Source organism: Gallus gallus, chromosome 15 (assembly GCF_016699485.2).
Source record: "Gallus gallus isolate bGalGal1 chromosome 15, bGalGal1.mat.broiler.GRCg7b, whole genome shotgun sequence".
Lineage (NCBI taxonomy): Eukaryota > Metazoa > Chordata > Aves > Galliformes > Phasianidae > Gallus > Gallus gallus.
Genome location: NC_052546.1, coordinates 2,564,488 through 2,587,339, shown reverse-complemented (window position 1 = coordinate 2,587,339; position 22,852 = coordinate 2,564,488). Strand labels below are relative to the sequence as shown.

At 45.7% G+C, this 22,852-nt stretch overlaps 1 protein-coding gene across 2 annotated transcripts in view; it reads right to left on the bottom strand.

Moving 5' to 3' along the window:
* Positions 1-139: 139 nt before the first annotated feature.
* The window catches only part of LOC107051612, an 87,519-nt gene continuing 64,806 nt past the window's right edge, over positions 140-22,852 (bottom strand). The window contains exons 2-5 of one of the 2 annotated variants that reach the window (XR_006931545.1): positions 16,906-17,093; positions 15,201-15,336; positions 10,671-10,797; positions 140-6,551 (exon numbers count right to left, since the gene is read on the bottom strand). Coding sequence is in view for 1 of the 2 variants with exons in the window: in XM_046901226.1 (XP_046757182.1) it covers positions 15,296-15,336; positions 16,906-17,093 (229 nt within the window). In the remaining variant the exon portion in view is untranslated. Of the gene's footprint in view, positions 6,552-9,711; positions 12,282-15,200; positions 15,337-16,905; positions 17,094-22,852 lie in introns of those variants that run through there. The other variant, XM_046901226.1, reaches the window with a different exon arrangement.

Genomic DNA, 22,852 nt, shown 5'->3' with positions numbered 1-22,852 from the left:
TGATGCTGCACATCTCCAGGCAATGTCCTTAAACCTTCCCCTTCGGAGGAGAGCTGTAAGCCTCCGCCTGTCCTTGGGAAAACATTCCACCTGCTCTTTCAGCAGGCTTTTATCTTTAAACTTTCACCCTCTTCCCCTCAATAGGAGCTACTGGGATAAAATAAATCAGCAGTTATAAATATTGAAAGTTTCATCTGCACAGAGTGAACAACCCTTATCAGGCTGCACAGCCGCTGCTGCTGCGCTCTACAGGTCTCCACGGACTGCAGATTATAGATGCTTTAATCATAGCGTGTATTAACTGGGAGGCCAGATTGAAGTACCAGGCAGAGAGCGCATAAGTCACTCCCGTTATTATTTGATTGTTATCAGATGTAGGAAGGGAGACAGAGCTGCTGTGTTTTGTTTTTGTTGTTATTTCAGTGAGCAGAAAGGGTGGTTTTATGAAAGTACTGACGTCGTCTGCCTCCCTGACCTCTTACTGCCTTATTCCCCCACCAGAGGACAGTGAAAAGGTCTCCAGTTTGCAGTGGACTGTCCTTGGTTTACTCCTCTGAGCTTTCATTCATTTAAAAGCTCTTTAATGTCATCCTAGCTCAAAGGTAAGAAGTCACACCGCTCACCAAGAGCATGATGAGATCTATCATGTGAGTTTGAGGTCCAGGTGCCCATGGTGTTTGCGTTAAGCAGCTTAGATTTTTTAAGATATTCACTGGGGGATAGAAGGAAGTGACTGTAAACAGATGGAGAAGTGCAAATGCAGCTCGAGTGCAGGCTTGCTCTGAATGCAGGGCTGTCTGCTCGGGGCAGTCAGTGCTCATGGCTGTCCTCTTCCAGCATGGGGACATAAGAAGGCTCGGCTGTAGTCTGGCAATGGCCTCCTAAGAAATCAGATCTGCCTGTAAGATAGCATTTCACACCACACATTTGGACATCTCTGGTATTTGGAAGTGTCCAACAGGAATCCCTGCCTGTCTTCTTAGCCAAATGGGAGTCCTCTGCTCTGTGGATCTCTGGGTGAGCTGGAGGGTTAGTGGCTGCTGCTCCTCTCAGTGTACAGTGACTGGACAGTAAGCTGTGATAAGCCTTGGTTTAGCTTCAAGAGGCCTGGACCCACAGGTCAAGCCAACCAGTAAGGAGTGCTTGGCCTTGATGACAGCTGCTATCAGCATTAAGGGGGTCTCCTAGCCCTGCAGTGCAGCTGTGACCACCTTTCTGCTGCCTGGTTTTGAAAAACAGATGAGCTCTTGTGTAATTGACAGCCCTGCTCAGACAAAGGAGGACTACTGGACATCAGTTTGACTGACACCAGCCTTCTCCAGCACTACTACAATCAATAACCATTAACAGAAGTCTACTGGACTTGTGGATTTACTGCTATTAATAAGCCGTGTCTATCTGGGTGTAGTTTATGAAGGAACTTTTAGGTCTGTAACTAAAAGGAACTGCTTTTCTGTAGTTTTGTAGCCTTATCCCTGGGCTTGGAGAGAACCACAACTCTTAGAGCCAGAAGGGAGAAACAACAGAGGGAAGCTTCTCTTCAGAGCTGGTGAACGGTGATGCGGTTTGTGCACGGCTTCAGAGGTAGCTGCCTTGCTTCCCTGTGGTTTCTAAGCCACCGTCCTGCATGCACAAGAGAGGAGCAGAACCTGAGCTGTGTGGGAACACCAGCTGCTCAGCCTGGTGTCTCTGGCCCTTCTGCCTGGGGATCTGGAGCTATTGGTCAGGCATCACACTGCGACCCAGTGAACTCAGCCCATCCGTATAGCTGGAACATCTGTCAGGGATGAACACGGGCTCTCCACAGGCTGCTGTGCCAAATTCCTGAGAAATAAACCCTCTCAATCAGGGTGCTGTTGTTGACAGTGCACTTACGGAGGATGTGAGTGTCAGCTCCATCCTAGCAGAGTTAAACCCTGCAGGATCCCTGCCCTGCTGGTGTCCCCATTTTGTTGATAAACGAACAGAGAAAGCCTTATCAAAATGAACAGAATGCAGCCCTGCTAATGTAGCTCCACTTGTGCTGAAGATAATTGATGCTTTAATAACGCTACACATTATCCAGGTTGTGGTTGGAGTGTACATGTGAGGAGAGGCATCAATCACAGGTAGTTGTATTCAACTTTTATCAGTGTTCAGGTGGGTGGCAAAGTGTGTTCTGTGCTGCTCTGGGGGAAGGAGCGTTGGGCTCTGAGATAGCAAGTGAATGAATCATCACCTGCCTTTCGCCTGTATCAATTTCCTGCAGATTGGGAGAGGGAGGATTTACGTTTGCAATTATTTTCAATTTAACTTTCAATTATTGCAGCAGGACACAGGAGATGCCATGTGCTGCTGTGCTGGAAACAGACTTGATGATGAAAACTGCAGCTCCCACCTGGAAGGCCTTCGGTCTCATGATCTAGAAGAGATGGAGAGCCAGGTCTCTACCTGTTGATGCAGTACGTGACCCAACTGCCAGCCCTGTGGGGTTGTGGGCAGGCCATGGGGATGGCTGCTGATTATGCACCATAGAGCCTTATGGAGTGGCTTCCATTAGCTGTGTTTGGCTGTATCCAAGGGCCAGTGTATATTGATGTTGTGTTTGATGTATTAATGATATCTGACATTTCCATGGGGTGGCTCCAAGCCTCACTGAAGCCAACAGGAGCTGGAGTGGATCTGCAGACAGATCCCCTGCTGGTGCATCCTCTCCCAGGCCTGGTGTCCTGCACTTGGTGCATCATGTGTGAAGCAGTAGTGGGCAGCTTTGAGAACGGTGCTCTCCTGTGGAGCTTTTCCTTGTTAAGATGATTCCTGAAGCATCCTGCCTGGCAAAAATGCCTCCTCTGGCCTGTGTCTGGCTGAAGGCTTGATTTCTCAAAGATATTTAGTAAATGAGCTCCTGTGTTCTTTGAGGAGGTAAGTATAAATATTGATAAGAGCTTTCATTCTCTTGCAGCATGCCCACAGATTTATGGCTTGATTTTAAGTAAAACTCTTTATTTCATGCTTTTGAAATAAATGTTGCATTTTCATACAGCAGGGATCGTTTGCCCAGCAAAAATCCTCTCCAATTTCTGTGCCAAAGAGTGGGAGGCTGCAGCTCCAGGTCCCCCTTCTTGGGGGTGCTGCTGTCATTGGTAACTTATGCCTGAGGCTGTGGCCCTGGCAGTCTGTTACTGGTGTAACCTGCAGAGAGCAAGACGTGCTGGGGAAGAGGATGAACTGATTCTCAGCAGTCAGCGTGGCTGCTCTGCTTGGAGCCTCCTGCACGGCTCTCCCTGCAGTACCACCATCCCAGAGAGCAGCTGCAGGGCTGGCTCCTGCCTGCACCCTGTGCTCATCTCTTGTTTCAGTGGAGCTGCTGCCCTTCGTGCTCTGTGCAGTCGTGGCAGCAGACAATTGCTATTAAGTAGTTTTATCCGCTGCCAGTCTCTTATCTCCTTGTTACAAGGCTGTAGAAAAATCTGCTTTTCGAACCAGCAGCATTGCATGGTCATGGAGAAGAACAGATTAAATAACTCCTGTTTGAATCTAAACGACAGGATCAGAGAGAAAAGTGGTGTGTTCCGAGCATCAGCCTCACGTCCCACCACGGTGATGCAGGGAGCACTGAGGTTTGGTCTCAGGTAAGAATCCCAGATTCTGTTCAGGATAAAATAAGGGAGTAGGAGCTCCTGATGCAGGAGGTTTGTCTTGCTGGAACAAGCACTGTACCTGGGCAAAATGTGTGGAGGACTTTGCATAGCCAGATTAGTGCCTGGTCTGAGTCATGGGCTCAGAAAAAGTGGTCTCATGGCCTCTGCTGGCTTTCAGACCAGTGATGGGTGAGAAATGCTCACATGGATAAGTAATGAGGACAGGGAACATCCAATTAAGCACTCATCTCAGCCACCAGTAGGAGCTATGTCTTTATCACTCATAGAATGCTTCATAAAGGCTCTCTCGATGTTTTCCACTGAGTACAGCAAAACAGAACAGATAGATGCATTCCGTTTCTGCTTTAGGTGTTTCTAACATTATTCATCACTGCTGTATCTAAATACGATCTTCCTTTGTTTTATCACCGTTTGGAGTGCCATTATCAAAGTGAGATTGAAATAACTACATAATAAAATCCCAGATTAAGCTGAAACTATGGTAAATCCCTGCGAGCTGTAGAAAGGTAACAGCTAAGCTGCATGGACTTGGCATGTTGTCAAATGACTGCGATAAAACATGCTGATCCGCATTATAGTTTTATGTCTGTCTCTGCATAATAACCGTAACTACAGTTCAGCTGCTGTTGGGCACTCAGGAAGAACTCCTCTGAATTTATAACTTGTTGCATGTCCTTTGTTTGGCTTTTATAATCCCCGAACTGTGAGCAGGACGGGGGTTGCTCCTTAGGCACAGCAGCTGGGCTGGTGCAGGGAGAGAACTGCCTCCCAGAACTGATGGTACTTGTGTATTCCTTTGATTCACCATTTATTCTTTCAGCTCAGATCAGTGATCCGGCACTTGGCTCTACTTAGGATATTGATCAGTCCAGAATCCCATCTGCCGCTTCGCTGCAAGATAGCGTAAAACCGGTGTGAAGCCTTGAAACATTTCCGAGGTCTGGGTGCCTTGTGCTCTCCTTGCCAATGAGGATCTCAGGGAGCAGCGCTGAGAGGCAGCTGGGGGAGAATTACCTGAGCAGCCTTTTAGAGGGAAAATGAGAAATGATTTACAGCTGAAGCAGCAGATGTGAAAATTAGCTTTTGTGTGTTTGCCTCTGAGTGCCGACACTGAGCAGTAGGGTCAGGTTTAGCTGTGAGCTCTTAACCTGTGGTAAGATGATATATACTTTCAAGACAAAAAGATGCAATAGGAGTCAGCTGTACATACGTAAGGCCCTCAGTGCTGCCCGGCACACTAGCTGCGCCGTACAGCACGGCTGTGGGCAGGGGACAGTGGGAACTGCCCGCTGTGTGTCCCCTGAGCTCCACATGGAACCTGCTATTGCCAAAAAGAGAGACTTTAATGGCTCTGAGCAGGGCCAGGCAGGCAGGAAGATCAGAAGGAGACTGCAGTGCTGCCTCAGAGGAGTTTTTCTCCACCCACACAGGAGTGGGAGTGTGCCATAGGAAAAAGGGCTGCAGTCGCTTCAGAGGCAGAGCTTTGAATCCCTCGAGCAAAGTTTTCCTTTGAATTAGCCAAGCAAAGTTTCCTCCCTCTGCTCTGAGCCACTGCAGGCTGCTGACCCTGATTCCCAGGGCTGGACACGATGTGCTCTTGGGCTGCCTAAAAGCATTGGCGTCTGTCGGGCGGAGCTGTCTGTCCTCCATCTCATGGGACAAAGCACAGCAGCCACAGGCTTCCCCAGCTCCCAGCAAAGCCTCCCTCTTCATATATCCCTCCAGGCTCCAGCCCTTCCTAATGGCTGTGTTTCCAGGAGACTTTGGAGTTTTGAACATGTGAGAAAAGCCCTCTGTAGGGTTGGATTACTTACAGAGTATAAACGACGCTTGAATGTTAATGCACATTTCAAAATGAATGTTACAGAGAGGATGATGAGGTTGCTAAGTGCAGCAGCGCTGCACTGAAGATGAATTCAGCCTGGGGTGTTTTCTTGCAAATGTGTCACCATCAATCCCTGCATATTGCTCTGAAACACTCAAGCTTTTCTTGACACATAAGCTGTGAGAACCCCAGAAGAGGCAGGGCGCAGGGAACAACAAGGTACGTCTAGACATTGGAAAAGTAAACTGATCCCTCAAAAAAAAAAAATCACCCCGAGCGTTAGCAAGACACCAACACATACAACAGCAGGCTGGAGCTGCAGAGCATCCCTGGAAGATGAGAAGATCAAGCCTGGAAGCTGCTGTCAGGGAAACCAGCAGGACTGAAGTCTCCAATGGCCTGGGACTAATTCAGCCCGTCTGTAACAGGCAAGTGATGTGGTGGATGCACTGGCTGAGGAGGTGGATTTGCCTGGCAGAATGTGCATTTTAATTGCTCATTTTCTTTCTTTTTTTTTTTTTTTTGAATGTGATTTGATTGCTAATTATGGTTTCTGCATTTGTAATTAGAATGTATAGCAGATGGTGGAGGCTTTGGCTGAAGTGATGCGGCCATTAAAATAATTCATGTTACCCCCTGACAGTTCGCTGGGAAAGGGGTGTTTCCATGTGAAAATACCCTGGGAGGTGTTCTACTGGAGACACGCTGTTTAAAAAGTGCTGGAAAAAGGTGGAAATCAGCAGTGCCCCACTGAGCTCAGCATCCAGGCTACAGCACAGCACCTGGGAACCTGTTCTCCATGGAGAGACCCATTTGTCCTTGTACAGGTGAGTGATGTGCAGTAATAATGTTGAACTAGAGCCTCAGAAGAGTGGCAAACGTTGATCATATTTCTGAAGAGGTGAGGAAAATTCCCAAAGGATTTCAGACTTACTTTCAGGCTTGTCCTCTTTTGCTGAGCATGCTTGCATCCCTGCTGGCTGCTCCACACTTACCTGCGCTCCGGCTGCTGCCTGGGAACACTCATGGCTCTCTTTGTTCTTTAACACAGTGGCGCTGTGAGCTCTTCCAGTTGTAGATGTTGTCTAAAAAGAATTAAAGAAATATATTTACAAACATAAGCACAGATATCATTTAAGACAACAAATAACTAGGAAAAGTGAAACGGCAGTAATTCACTCTCATTTTTCCCCCGATGTTTTTGAATGCCTCAAGTTTTCCTCTTATGGTTTATGATGTTATCATGCTCCTGTCTAAACTACTACCTTAAAATACGTTCTATGGGGTTATTTCCTCCATAAAACACTGACAATAATAATTTCCCCTGTAAAACCTTCAGTTCCTCCTTGCACTGTAATTTCGGATCTGCCAAGCCATCTGCACATATGGTTGGCGAGCAGGTACCTGCTGTCCCCGCTTACCACAAAGATATCCCTCAACTTAATTAAAATGAAATATTTTTCCTTAAGTTGAGGTATCTATCTGCTGGAAGACTGAGGGAGGAAGGAAGGAAGGCAAAGAGCCTTGTGTGGTACCAGCCTTAGGGTCTCAGATAAAGGATTTTTCCTATCAAGTAGCAGCTGAGGCTTATTTATGGGAAACAGTGAAGCTTTGAACCCAATTCTTAAGTCTCAGTAGCATGCCCAATGAATGCTCCTTCAGCCCCCTGCAGATGAAGGCAATGCTTGCCCATGACAAAGCAGCCTTTTCCGCTCCCCAGTGTTTGAGACACTTTCATCTAAAGGTCAGGCAGGTGATGGAAGCTACGTGATCCTGTGCCTATGCTTGGTGGGGTGCTGAGGCACACGGCAAAGAAGCTGGGCAGCAATTCAACCATCTCCCTTCTTGGTGGCAGAGGGGGATGGAGGCAACGGGTCAGAAGCGAGGTAGGCAGCTGGCAGAGCTTGCTCTGCTTTCATTCAGTCCCGTATCCTCAGGACCTGCACCTGGGATGGCTGTGCAGAAGACCAGAAAATGGAGCAGAAAGTGCTCAAGTGCTGAGGGAAAGCTCCATTGGTAGCAGCAGGATTTTTAAAGGTTGCGTGGCTGAAAGAGAAAAGAACTATTTCCATGAAGAACCTTTTGATGCTCATTATGTGAAGGCAAGGTGGCAGATTTGGAAATCCTGGCACAAAATGCAAGTCATTTCCCAGAGCCTGACAACCAGACACTGCAGCTCTCATCAACACAGGGAGCTGTCAGCATCCCGTCACATCGCGATGACCGGTGCATGGATAACCCTCCATAATTGCTGTCCTAGTGCTAACTTGATGGATGGATGCTTCAGTGCTGCTTCGGACTGCAACCACTGCAGGCTCTTCTCAGCAAAAGAGCTGGGCAGGTCCAAGAGTGAGGTTTGCTGGATTTGTTCTCTCCACTGCAGGGGTTTGCTGTAGGCACACAAACTCCAGTGGGGCAAACCGCAGGGGAAAGTGGCTCCAGCATTGCCTGGGCTACACGGAGCTCTCCCTGCTGTGTTAAGTTCATGTAGGCAGCTGCAGTAAGGCGTGTGCTTTGGGCAGGTGGCAGTGGTTGAGCTGTTCCCAAGAAAGAGGTGACAGAAGCACAGCACGTTGGCTTTGTGCTTGGTAGCAGGTGCTGCAGGCCATGCTTCTTTCATCCTGCTGGATCTTATGCAAACGTTCCCCAGCATTCTTTGCAGGCTGTCGCTCACCTATGGCAATGTCCCCCCTGGGAGCAACTGTGCTGGTGCAGCTCCTCTGTGTGAGCTGTAGCAGGGCTCCCTGCCTGTGACAAGGCTCTGCTTTTCTTCTTTTAAGACTTATCTTTCTTCTTTGCTTTAAAAATAAGAATTAACGTGCTGTTCATCTTCTATTTCCTTTTCATGCTCTGAGCAGTAAGTAATTAGAGCTACATCACACTGGAGAAATTACAATATAATATTTCTACAGTTAAATCTGCATAAGTATAATATCTTTGAAAAATAACGAGCTCCTCTAAGAGAAATTAATTATCCCATCGGGGCAGTCATTATTCCGAAGCAGAAGAGCTCAGGTTTCTTTGCTTGCTTTTATTTTGAGGATTTCTTCCACTTGAAGTACTGGCCCCATGCTCCAGCCCTTTTGGCTGTGGCCGAAACATAAATAATAATATTAAGTGGTGTAACGTCTATCCTGGAGACTTTTACAGATCTCATGAGAATATTAAGAATCTTTAAAATTAAGTCCAAGTGCATTTTGCAGATCTGTTTCAGTGCTATTTATCATCACTGCTCATCCACCAGCTCAGCCCATCACGTCTCTTTCTCCTGGGTTAGTTCTCTTCTTGTGAGTTGCTGCTGCTTCCTCCAAGCAACAGGACTCCATTTACCAAAGGAAGCATCTGTTGTCTATCTGGGCTCTCCTCATATTGTCTACCCACACTGAAGTCATCATATTTAAGACAAGACTTCTATTTCAGGATGGGATGGCACAGCTGCACACGGTGTGTGCCCGCATTCGACATCTGCACGCAGCCCTCGGGAGCCAACCTGCAGACCTGGCAGCAGCAGGCATGACTGCAGCCATGCACAGCACATATGGCTTAAATCACCAGCTAACCCAGATGATTGTACTTAAAAACAAAAAGGAAAGAAAAAGCAACAGAAGCAAATCACCTCAGTGCTTAGCAGACTGCACCTGGTGGGGTCTGAGGGGTTCTCCCCCAACAACCAAAGCCTGCTGTCAGTTTCCAGCTGTGCCTGTGAGCACTTTTGCTGTCACGGTGACTTGCAAGGATTCTGGCTGAATCCCTGACAGCTCCAACTACTCCGGTAGCCTTTGTTTTTCCGCTGGACCTAATCAAAGATACTGTTTGTTAAAATCCTATTGTCTCAGTAGCAAAGAACAAGGACAAGCTCCTCTGTGGTGATTTAACACGTCCGACAGTTCAGTGTAGAGATTTATTACAGCCAGCAGAAAGTGCAAACATGCAGTGCCCAAGTCATTACTTTTAATTTGCCATTTCTTTAAAAAAATGTATACACAAGGCTAAAGCCCAGGCCCTTCCTTACAGCTCGGTGTAATCTCTTGTCAGCCAGGGAACACAGCAAAGCAGAAACCCGTGCCCTTCCCTTCAGAGGAAGGACAGGAAGATTTAGCCCCTCAGCCATTTAAAGGCAGACTACCACACTCCTGCCAGACACGTTTTCCGACTAGAAACTGATCTAAAACTATGGAATTAACCCAGCCCGGTGGTTTAAATTACCAGTTCTGCCCTGGATCCTGTCTGAGAGGTTATGGCAAGAGCCCACAGAAGTTAGCTAATTAAAAGATGGCATACTTTCTATTTTCTTTATTTGAGCAATGGGCTTTTCCTTCCGAAACACTTTTATTAAGTTGTCAGGGACTGTATCATAACAAATAAAGCACACAGATAAGTGAGAGAGCACTCTTAGGAAAAGCAATGATTCAACCCCCCCCCCCCCCCCAAGCTTTTCAACTGCTTATCTAATCATATGTCATAATTATTTGCAGTGTTAAAACTCATACATGACACAGCTGTAAGTCAATTACAAAAATGGCTTTAACAGTTAAAGGCAGAGTGTGCTTTTCCATCCTATACGGATGAGGCCCATGGCAGCCTGCTCTAGTGGGTGGCAACCCTGCCCATGGCAGGGGCTTGGAACTGCATGACCTCTAAGATTCCTTCCAACCCAAGCCATCCTGGAAGCCTCTCTGATCTGCGCCCAAGAGAACAAAGCCCTGCCTTAGCTTGCCTGCTATGAGCCAAGGCCCAAGTCTCAAACATGACCCCAGAGCAAAGCTGCTTTGGGAGAAGAGAGCACCATCACCAGCTGTACTGCTCGGCAGCCTCAGCCCTGCTCCCGTCCAGAAGGCACGGAGCTCGTCCAATCCTTCCAGTCACTGTGCCACAGGAGTCACTGATGGATTAGCTGAAGGCTGACTTTCAAGCAAGAGAAATTCTTTGGCAACCAACAGAAGCCCATGATTGCTTTAGAAATCGCTGAGGCAGATAACTGGTATTACAGAGCTGCACAGAGAGCTTGTGCTACTTACATCGCGGCTTAATTGGTTATTTCTGATATGGCAATACAAATGGCTCATATTGCGAACCATCTCAGCCCCCCCCCTCTGTTTTCCAGCTTGTCATATTTGTCTTTTTACTGTACATCAAATGAAGCAAGGAGAGGAATAATACACATAATTTGTAGCATCAGATCTTGGCAGGATCCCAGGCCGTACCTCCACTGCGCTCCGTGCCACCATCCATGGAGCAGTCACTGATGGGTAAGGGCCCTCCTTGCTCTGAGGTCTGTGTCCTCTTGTCCTCCAGGCTGAGCCGATGCACTGAAATCTTACATGGCCTTTCCTGTAAAAGGCAAAATGTTGTTGTTGTTGTCTTTGATTACGTTTTGTACAGAAAAATTGCTCTGAAAACAGCCTGTGCCTGTGAGCTCTGGACAAGTTTCTCCTGTAATTCTGCTGTGACCTTTTCACCACCTTTCCAGGAGAAACTTTGAAAAAAGAAAGAAACAAACCTGAACCACAAAGTTATAAAGAGCTGTTTTCTTTCTTCTACCTTCAGAGACCTTTTCTTCCCCTCCAGAAGCACACGCCTGCCTTACAGGCTTCAAATCTCACTGCAAGATCAGAAGAAAACGGCCAAAGCCATGGGTGGCAGATAGCTTTGGGCAGAGCACAGGCGAAGCACAGTCTCAAACCAGTGTGTATTAGTGAGCAATACGTATTTAACCTGTGGGAAAAGTCACACTTCAGTTTCTGTTCAGAGTTACCCCTGCAGAAGTGACAGATGTCTGCTGGGGCAGGAATTGGAGGGAGCGCGTGAATATGAAGAGGAAAAAGGAGTAAAAAACAACCCAGAAAATGAGCTGAAAGACTCCCCCAAATATGAGCACACTAAAATCTCTGCTCCAGATGAATTGTTGAACACAAGCTTAAGGAGATTTAAGAACACTTTCCAGGTGCTATTGCATTGCACAGTATTTTTCTTCCAGAGCTGGATCTTGGAAAAGGGAAGCTTTTGAACGGTATTTCATTCTCCCCCAGAATGAAAAAGGTACATAATAAAAGCTTCAGGAGATCACCTGCTCTTATAACATATTTGTTTCCTCACAGGCTGTATTTTCACCAGCATTCCAGTGCTGAGTGTTCACCCAACCCCTGGCTTTTGTTGCCAGCAGCAAAATACAGTAAAGCAGACCTTATGTTTGGTGTTTAGTGTGCTCTTAGCCTTCTAACACACTGCTTTAGCAACGCTGCATGCAACCAAGTTTAAAATACCACCACGGCAGCAGCATGATAACGAAGAGGATACTGACCAAGCTGCTAAGACTGGGCATGTTCTACTGCTGCTTAACTACAAAAACTCAGATAGCTACGTATGTATGCTTGTTTGCTTTTTCCCCCCTCTCTCTCCTGATTTTAAGGGTGTTTATTGCAAAGACACTGCAGGGGACACATTTCCCAACCACACACCCGACCCCTACGTTCAGTTTTCTGAAAGCCCACCATCTGACAGTCCCACTGCCACTACATTACGTGCCTCCAAGCCAGACTTAAAGCTCTGGTGGTGACACAGTCACTGGTATAGATAATTTGGTTCCTAAATGTTTTCTTTGTGCACTGAAACAACATCTTTGAGCAGTTTCTTAAATGTCATTTCTTGCACTACACAAAGCAGGCAATAAACAATAAAATTATTCACCTTGAAGAAACCATCTGCTGTCATTAAGGACATCACCACTTTTCTGTTGCTTTGAATGGTCCTCTGAGATGCTCTAAGTGTCATTAAAATGCTACGTTTGAAGTTGTCTGTGCGCCAGGCTCATTTTGCTTTAGAAACAAAGATGATGATGGGTAAAATAAGCAGAAATTTCATTGTCTATTAGTTTGTATATTTCATCTATTTTCTAAATGTGTTTTAAAATGCTTGGTATTTGGACTTATTATTTGGGAGCTGCATCAGAAGCACTAAGCCCTTGCACTAAGCTCTGACCCAGCAGCGTGCTCTGCAGGGCCTCAATGCTCGCTCTCTGCTGGCTCAGTGCCTCCCCCCACACCCACTGCTCAGCACCGAGCTGACCCACGGATGTGCTGTGCAGAGCAGCAAAGCATGGTTAAAGTTAACCCAGGGCCATCTGTCTCCATTTTCCTCATCTACTCAATCACAGATGGAGAGGACACTGCCATTTGTGATGAAGGTTTAGCTCCCTTCCTCCTCCACACTCCTCCCATGCCTGCAATATATGTGCTTACTTCTTTTCTTGGATTTGTTCCTTTATAATGTGGGTGTGCCTGACATGGCAGCACATCCCTGTGCACTGGGAGATCCATCATGGCCTAAAGAGGATTTGTTGCCTGTTCCCTGGGCCAGCAGTGCAGCCTGAGTTCTGCAATAGTCAGCCAAAGGCATGCAGAGCAGGTCCGGCTCCCTGCCACTCATCTCCCAGTCTTTCTTGCTTCTCTAGCTGGGTTTAAAACAGAAAGCTCAGCAGCTCCCCCCTGAAACTCCATCCCTGCTTCATAAAAAGACTTGAGTCTCAAGACAGAAAAATGGTCCAGGAAAATCCATCTCAAAACTGGCCCTTGTGGTCCAGGACAACGGTTCATGGGAGGTGAAAGTCATGTGCATCTGCCCTAAAGACACCGCAGCAGCTGAATGCCTCCTGGAGGCTGGAGGTACTGAGGGCCTGGGGGGAGGATCTGAATAAAGATCAGTCTGAAAAAGGTCAGGTAAAATGCTGTTTTCTCAAAAGGACGAAAGGTTGAGAGCTGCATTCAGAATAGGCTGGGAAAAGTAATGGGTTTTAAAAATAAAGCTTTCTTGTTTTAAATGCTACATAGTCGGGGACATGTTATTTTCTTCCTAATGAAAGCCTGGAAGAGCAGATCATTGAGACAATAGGCTGTGCCTTGTAGGATTCAACCTTAGTTGCAAGGTTGTAAGGTTTATTTCTGGAGGCTAAATTTACGATAAAAAACTTCCCCAAACGCAGCCAATGTAATGAAAGGCAATCAAATGTTAAGAAAAAGCAATCACATTGGAGACAACCCACTGTTATTAATACAGATGAAACCAAGAGCTAAGGTCTGTCAGCCTTAAAAAATCAAACTCATTTTTTCTTAGCTCCACTGTCTTTAATTGTTCCTTCCACCAATCAAAGCGTTACAAAAATACAAAGAAAGCCTTCAAGTCAAACCGAAGCTTCCCTTAAAATGTAAAGGCAATAAAAGCTCAATAAAGGCAGCTTGGGATTCGAGTGACATCAGTTTTGCTGTTGTGGTTTCTGATGTCACAGCATCCTTTGATGGGATTATTTCTGCATGTTTCATGACCCACTCATTATCGTACCCATATTGTAGACTTCATATTACAGTCAACAATAAAAAATACCCTTGGCAACCTCCATTACATTCTGCAGTTAATTTGCGTTCTCGCAAAGTGCTTATATTTACTATGAGTGATAATCATACATATGCATGAGACCTTAAGTGAAGGAGAACGCGCTTAGGAGCTAGCACAGTGGGAGCTTTGCCTCAAAGAGATGTCAAAATCAGTTCACTTTTGTTACATATGAGTAATTTAATTTCTTCTACAGTGTTATTAGGGCAAGAATGAAGTAACGTTCTTTGGCATAATTGAAGCAAATCCCAGCAAGACAAGAGGATAACAAAACCTTCCCATCCTGTCACGTCAAATCCTTACCTACTCTGTAGTGCACACAGACACATTCTTGGTGTCAAATTAAATTATCCCTTTGAGTTTATTAACTTGTTATGTCCCACACGACCTTCAGTGTATTTACCGTTGGATCTTTAAACTTCCTACTTTCTTTAGTTTATTCCCTCACAATTGACCTCGTTTTGGATCAGATCAGAAATACTAGTGGCATTCAATCCTTAGTGGCTTCTCTCGTTAAATCCTTAAACATGTTCTCTATTTCCAATGCTCCAATATGAAACAAACAGCCAAGGAGTCTGCCTGCAGAAAGAGATGCGGGAGGCTGGATCTCTCCTTTCCCCCTACAGCTCCTTCTGCAGCAGAAGAGGCTGCTCAGAGCCCGCAGGCTGCAGCCACGTCAGCTCCATGGGACATGAGTGCAGCAGCCAGGGAGCCTGGGGTGAGCTGCAGCAGAAACCTGCTGCTGCTGCCTCTCTGGGTGGGCTGCCTCATTGATTTAAAGCTGCCACGTCCCCTGGAGCAGAAACGGGAGCTTTTTCAATGCGACATGCAAGTCATAGGAAAACCAGTTATTTGCAGGTTAGACGAGCCATAGCAGCTAAGTCATGCGATACTTTGTTGTTTCTGACTTTGCAGTATTTCTGATGAAATTCAGAACAAAACTTTTGTGGAGCAAGTAGCTTTTTTCCTTTTGTATAAGAGCAACCTTCTCGGCTGCACAAGGAAAGCACAAGGAAATCTGTCGGTACAGATGGCTGTCAGGCAGGGTTCCTCAGTGGTTAAAGCCCTCGTAATCTGGCAGGCCTGTGGTCACTTGGATGCACTCGTGATAATTTAATGCTTTGAATTTAACACATCTGGCTTTAATGGGAACTGGAGTCGACCACTGAAACAATTCATATCTGAGCCCAAGAAAGGCAAGTTTTATGTATCACAGTGATCCATTTCAGGCACCAGAGATGGACAAGTGCTCACCTGTATCCCTCTGCTTGCTTTCTATCTAGTACATCTAGAAAGTATATCTAGTACAGTCTGACAAAAGAACAGTCTGATATTTATTTGATGCTTACCAAACTTGAAGAACACACTGCTTGGAATGCTCCAGCATGGCGAAGGCATATTTAAATGCTCAGACTCCTGCTGTCTTTGCTTGAGATCTTGAGATTCAGCTGTGCTCTTCTGTTACTGCCATCCCTCCTACCTCATCTGTAAAACAGGAACAAATACTATTTATGCGCCTGTGTAAAGCTCCTGAGAGCATCACAGGAAAGGCAGAGTGCATGTGGATTTATTATTGGGTCTATTTATACGATGAAAAGTAAAACGACAACACATAAGCAACTTCCAACAACTCATTTTTGCACTGCTTAGCCTGAGGAGGTCATTATGCACAGTTGCTCCAGAGAAAGAAAGCTCCAGTGCTCTGAGCAGAGCATGCCTGAAGGAAGAATGCTCCAAGCACCGGGCTCAGGGAAGCCTCAGCTTACAAATCAGCTTATCTCACCCATGCACAGGGTAGCCTTTTCACATGATATTTTAAACACTCTTCAACTTGTAAATTCCTGAATCTGTGAGATAGAAGTAAGTCATCATAGGATGAACCTCAGCTCCCTGGAACTGCCTAACAGGAATGGAGAGAAACAAAATGAAGGAGATATTTCCCAGACATATCTGGTGGAGCCAGAGGTTTCTTACAGATGTTATATGTCTCATTTATCTTATTCTTCCATTTTGTATTTGTTTTTAATTGCTCCCTCGAGATGTAACTCCCACATATCTGAATTGTGTGACTAATCGAGAGAAGTGGCAAATAGCTGTCATTTACAGAGGAAAATAGCAAATACACTATTTAATAGAATAAAACAGAATATCAGCAAGTTTTGTTGAAATTTCTTACAGTGATAAATCTACCATACCCAAAGCAAAGTAATAAATGGAAATGAGTACTACCCTTTTTTGGACTTACTAGGTGTTCCACCTTTCAGGATTAGATGCTCTTTCCATTCCTCAGCCTTTCTGCAGACATTCTGCTGGCCCATCTCTGCCAAGCACAGTGAAGGGAACTGCCTACCTGTGGGACACTGAGCTGAGCCATGGAGCTCATTCTACATTTACTGAAGGGTGGACAGGAGATATGTGGAGCCACTACACCTGGGTCCATCAATAACAGCACAGTTTGAAATACACTACTTGGCACAGGTTTACAGCACGGCTAGGTCTTCTTGGACTTACTCATGATAGAATAACACTGCACTGTGCTTTCATTACTTGCATATAAGTTGATGCAGAGATACTGGAATTTTTAAGGATATAAGAAGATAGAGTCGCCTAATCTGTTCTTCTGAATCACACGAGAACACCTATAGGTAATGGCCACGGCTATCTGATGCTGGAGGAATGCAGCAAGTGAATAATTGTGATTGTGCACTGCAGTAGACTACAGTTGGTGAAACTGAAATGGGAACTCTTGAACTCTTTCTCTGCCAGATATGGGATAGAGAAATTGCCTACAGGCTGGTCTAGGTGAAGCTGCATTAAGCTAAGCTGTAGAGGAAATTATTGTTGTATTCACTGCAAGGGCTGCTATGACAACAGACGAATGCTGCAGGTAATTTAATTACATTTCTGTCAGCCCCTCTGCCTTTCAGGAGACAATGCAGCAGCCAACAGCATTTTCTTTTAATTTTGCAGGTGGCACAAAAATCCCATGTCATTTCTCCTCCAGAGGGCCTAACAAGAGCATTTCACTTGAGTCACGAGACATTATTTAAGTACCTTGAAGGACTGCTTGTGCTTTCTTCCAGCATCTCCAATCCAGCATGCTTTCACCCCACGGGCTCAGCAGTCGCACTGCGCAGTGATGCTTTGAGTCCATCCTCTCCTTTGCAGCTGTATGACACTCCCGTGGGCTAAACTCCAACAGCAGCATCTCCATTTGCACACCGAAGACAGAAACGTTTTCACTGAAAACAAAGCAACAAACACCAGCTCAGCCCAAAGCCAACAAAGCCCGGTGGGAGCAGAGACACCTTCGTGTCCAACTCGCGCAGTGCCAGAAGACAGCAGAATGCAGCAGTGGGTGGCTGCCAGCAAGCACTGTCTCCTTCTCCACAGTGTAGGAGATGGCGTGGGTCAAATGGGAGTTTTAATTACATGACAGAGTTTTTAATTAATTCTGTTAACTGTTGGAGGCATTTCTCCAGCAACAGCAGGAAAGGGTGGCAGTTACCGCTCCGTGCTGCGCCTCGAGCTGTGCAGCAGCAAAGCATCCTCCTGCCCTGCCCCTACCCAAGGCACTGGGAAGAAATAAATGTGTGAAAATCAGCGTTCATCTGACAAAAGAGAGCTGAGGAAGCCACGGTGCCGGCTGGCTGCCTCCATCCTGCACACATCTTTCATGTCTCAGGTGTGCTTTGGAAATGAACACCACTTGACCATATTAATGGGAAGAAGTACTGGGGGAAGGAGGTAAGAAAAGTTCCTCTGTGATTGTGAACTGTACAGCTGGGGAAGGAAAACAACTGCTTTAAGGACAAAGTATTGACTGAAAGAACAGGGAGAAGTTAATAGATATTGACTTGCATTTGCTGTAAATAGGTCACATTACACTGGCATGCTCCTCTCTGAGGCATGGTGAAACACAGCAAGTGCCACAATAGGCAAACTTTTAATGTTACGTACATGTCATTCCCTGCTACAGAGAGACAGCATTTTCCCATGCAAAAGCCCTGACATCTGCTGCAGGATGAAACCTCCTACAGGGCAGCACTGATGGCGCTGGGAGTGGTGAGAGCTCAGCTTGGCTCGAGCAGCAATCTGCACCTCCCCAAATCTGCACACAAGATCATTCAAATAACCCTTTAATTTACACTAATTAAAGAAGGAACATCACAATTATCTATTGTATATCTGGGGAAACTGCGGGAGGAGAAATCCTTCCATACCAGAGCATAAATTCAGTCGCCATGCAATTAACTCAGTTACATGGCTACAGAACAAGTGTGCAACAAGATGCAGATAACATATGAAGTCGATAAGAGATACCCAGGCAGCTCAGTGGCATTGAGGAAATTAGCCACACCAAATTAGGTATCAATGAACACATTTACTACCACGTAAGTTATTATTCTGAATATAAACTGAAACTGAATTATTTTTACAGAGCTCTAACCAACCCGCATTAGGAATGCTATGCATTTCATGACACTGAGAAGGTACAAACTCACTGCCTTCTCCCCAACACCCCCCTGGGATGAAGAGAGAAAGGTGGAACAGCAACAAAGAGCCGGGTTTGGGTCAGCAGTAAAGGCAGTGACAAAGCACTGAGGGGAGGTCTTGGGAGACCTGGATGCTTTCCTGATCTGAGCAGCTTTGTGCCTCCATTCCTCCTCTGCCGTATGGAGATAATTATACTTCCATTGTGAAGGGCTTTGAAACGGCTCTGATGAAAAGCTCTACAAAATGCCAAGTTATTACTCATGCTCATCCATCAGGTTTGGTGGAGCCCTGGCATATTTAGTGAGCACGGGAGACACTGATAGTTCATAAATTCAAATTCATGCTGGGTTCTTCTCAAAAGAATAACAAAATAGAGGGTGATCTGATGAACGGACAAATAAAGGTTGAATATAATTCATGAATCCAATGAAGGAAACACCTCTGAAGCAATACCCAACAAAATTCCCAAGGTGAGAAGAAAAGCACTGCTGTGCCTTTTGCACAGACTGTCCCCAGAGCTCCAAGAGGGAACAGAGATGGGATGGTGGTGTCTTCAATTTAGGAGACAAAGGAATTGTGCCTTTTTATATGAAGCAGCACAATCAAGGATAAATTCATGTATATACAAATATACAGAGAGAAACATACGTATTTACAGCTAGAAAGAGAAGGTCCATGTTAGATCTGTCAGAATAACAAGCTTTGTCTGGAGGCTTTGCAAGCTGTTCGGGTCCTCCAAGTAAATTCCAATAAAAATTTGCACATCCACCACACTGTCCTCTACTCTGAATACTTCAGAAGTAACTTGGGTTCATTAGCACTATTTCTCATGTCTTTCCACTGATACAGCCAAGTTCCCTTGGCAACAGAAGTCAAAATGCACAGGCCTAGCATTAGAAAAAAATATAATTAATGCATTTTAAGAATGACTAAAATTGACCTAAAATAGCCTTATTTTATATTTGCAATGTGAAGCTTTAACATCTTGGGACTTTCAGGACCTGCAGCCACTTTTGTACCTCTCACCGAAGGGCGGCTTGGCTTTGTTCTCAGTGCTATTCAGTTCCCGGTCCAGATGCTCAGATGAAACCAAATGGTTTCACTCGACTGTCAGGGAATCTCTGCTCAGCACAAGATCTCCCCATTGCTAAGGACACAAGGCTCACTGGGCTTCTGATGCCAGCCATGCCTTTAAGTCTCCACTCCCCCCTTCCTACTTGGCTTGCCAGGATCTGGCCTTGAGCAATCAGCTCTGCTTATGGGGAATCATAAAATTCCACCATGTGCAGCCACAACCACTCAGTGTCATTCCCCCCACCTCAAGAAACAGCAACAGTGCTTTCCAGAAAGCCAAGTATCAGGTATTAGAACAAGAGCAACTCTTTCTCTCTGATGCAAAGCAGACATTTTGGTATGTGCATCCAGCCTGCTTGGTCTGCTTAATGAAAACATCAATAAGGCACAGACTGGAAAAGGAGAGGGAGGTACACAGTCATTAAGACCTGTTATTAGTGTTCTGCACAATGCCACAAGCTTTTGTACATAAGCAATACAGCAAAGAATAACACAACGAGACGGAGAAACTTCATTGACAATGGAAAATATAAACACTGCCCTCCACTTAAGGTAATTAACGGAAATGGTTAAGCACCTTCACAGAAAGGAAAAGCTGGAGATCCTGCTGCAGACACAGATGTCTGCCCTCAGCCACAAGACAGAAATCTTCAACCTCCTTAAAAAGAAGCCATCACCACGAGAACAAATGCCAGCCCAATCATCCACCCAGATCTGTATGCTGCCAACCCGCCTCGATGTAAATACTGGGATCACAGAAGGGTGAGCATGACATTTACTCCTACTGATTGAGTCAGCAGGCAGAATATAGCGCCTAGATGTCGCAGGAAGGGGGACAGAATATCTCATCTGCTGGTACACAATTAACTCATCAAGAATTCTTGGGTGCATTTGAATGACAGGCTGAGTGCACACAATGCTTCTCTTTGTACTTCTGACATGCATTTCAAACACCAGCGCTAGATTTACTGGAAAGTAAGGCCATAGCTGGAGATGGAAACATGGTAGAAACATGGGAATGCTCTGTCAGGCCACAGAGGGAGCCTGACTCCACAGATGTGACCACAGAGGCTTGGATTCCTTCTATCCATTTGAAACCTTTGCCCCCAGATACAATTCTTCACACACTGGCTCAAAACATGTTGCAAAGTTGAGTTTCCCCAAGGAAAGCACAGTCTGCAAGAGTTCTCCCACTATGTGCTTGTACGCGCCAGTTACTAGCAACTTTTCTAATAACTCATTGCTCATGCAAATTAATTCAGCTTAGAGAAACAAGTCTTGATGATTATAAAACACTGCAATCACAGCATTGCTTCCGGCCATCTGAGAGTAAATTCATCAAGCATTTGATATTTAAAGCTGCCGTGGTGATGAATGCTTGCCTTCATTTATGACTGTAGACCATAGGGAATACAGAAAAATGACTGCATGATGGGAATCCCAACAGAAACCACTGGAGACAAAGGCAGAGAGATGAAATCTCTTTCATAACAGCTGAATGTATCTTACATGCAGCAACTCATCCTCTCTTACTTAGCACGGACCTATTAAAACAAAAGCATCGGCAAACACCAGTTTTTCTCAGCCAGAAGCACTGTGTGGTGTTCCCGTTGACTGTAGATGATGAAAACCTTATTATGCCAAGGTCAGGGACAGCACATGGAAGGAGGTGCCTCTTCTGCCCTGCAGTACACATGCAGTCAACTGTTACGATTACGGATGTTCACTATGTGTGCAGAGCATACAAAGGGGAGGATGAACTCCTCTGAGGTGTTGATAACAACCCTGCTGTTGCTGTGTATCTTGTTCTGTATACAGCATTACAGTAAAAACAAAAGGAAAACGTATTGAACAGTAAATTAGCCATGATTACGTTGCACTAATTGTTTCTGTGGTGTCCCATGGAGTCAAAGTTTAAAGCAATGCTGTGAAATACAGAGAAATACTAACTCCATTGTTACCCACACTAATGGCGTTAACCACAATGAATTATCTTAGTAACGAATGGAGCAAGAGAAGTGAAGGATGATTTGAGGCAAGTCACGTGGGGCTCACGTCACTCCCAGAGCACCCAAGCTCCTCTGCTGGCACTGGGGGCATTTCCAAACAGAACCTTGTTCTGCCATCCGAAATAGAGCAGCAGGATCTGAGAGCCTTTCTCCCCCAGTCACTCTCACTTTGCCCTCACAGCAATCACAAGTATCTTCCTGCAGCCTGCAGAGAGCAGCAGCACTGACCTGTAGCTGCTTTGCTCTGGGAGAGTCTTTCCAATGGATGAGACAGCAAACGTGTTCTTCTGCAACAGGTGGATGTGGAGCACCCTGTGACAGACCCCCCTGGGCAATGCTTTATCCAAAGCATCTGCACCACCTGCAGGCAGAGCGCACACATCAGCCTGGCAATCAGGCTGACCTCGTGAAGGGCGACCGAGGGACAATGGGAAACAGACAATGCTTGGACATTAACCTCCCGGCAACCTGTGTTTGGCAGACCTCAGCTGTCATTTATCCTGGGATAACATCTGAGAAAAAGGAGCCGAACTCCCATCTACTGCTCCATAAGAAAATTATAAAGCAGCTATCTATTTTTTCATTAAAATTAAATAATTGAATCTGTCCGGATTCATGTACTTTATCCCCATGAGATATCGGGGAGAATTAAGTTTCAATTGACTTTCCAGACCTTGGTTATCATAGGAAGCTTTTCAAAAATCAGGACATTTGGCAATTTGAAATTCTAATAGGTTTCAGTCGATATGTTTACTATTGCCAGACAGGAGTCCTTGTCCCCTGGGTGTTTAATGCCTCAATAAGTAATTGGTCCTTTCATCTCTTATATGCGCAGAGTGAAGAGTTTATGGCTCATACAGCGAATTGTCAATACAAAGGATCTTTGCTCTAGTCTTAAATAACTCAGCTCCCAGCTCCATTAAATCCCGTTAGAAATCCCCCTCCCTCCCCACGCCCCCAACAGCCTTTGAAGATTTTTTCCCCACCCCCAGTTTTCAATGGCATCTTTCAATGGCATTAACGGTAGCTCTGCTCGACTCCCCAGGCCTAAATACAAAGACAGGGAGCTGAACGTGAGGAAAGTCTGAAATCCTGAGTGCTCACTGCACCTGCATTCAGACTTCCACATCCTTACAGAGAACACAACAGTATCAGTACTGCAAGAGGGTATTCCATAGGAAGCAATCACCTGAGGCTACATGGGCAGCCTGGTTTGCTGAGCGGTGATGCTGCGTCCCATACCCATCTGCTGCCCATACCCATCTGATGCTGCTCAGACATCGCCCCATTCCCATTTTACCAACAAAACACTCAGTGCAGGGTTCTCACCAACTTCATGCTGGTTTATGCAAGCTGGAGGACAGGTGCTATCTGCAGTACCAGTGAAGTTGTACTGATCCCTCTGCAGGAAAAACAGCTCT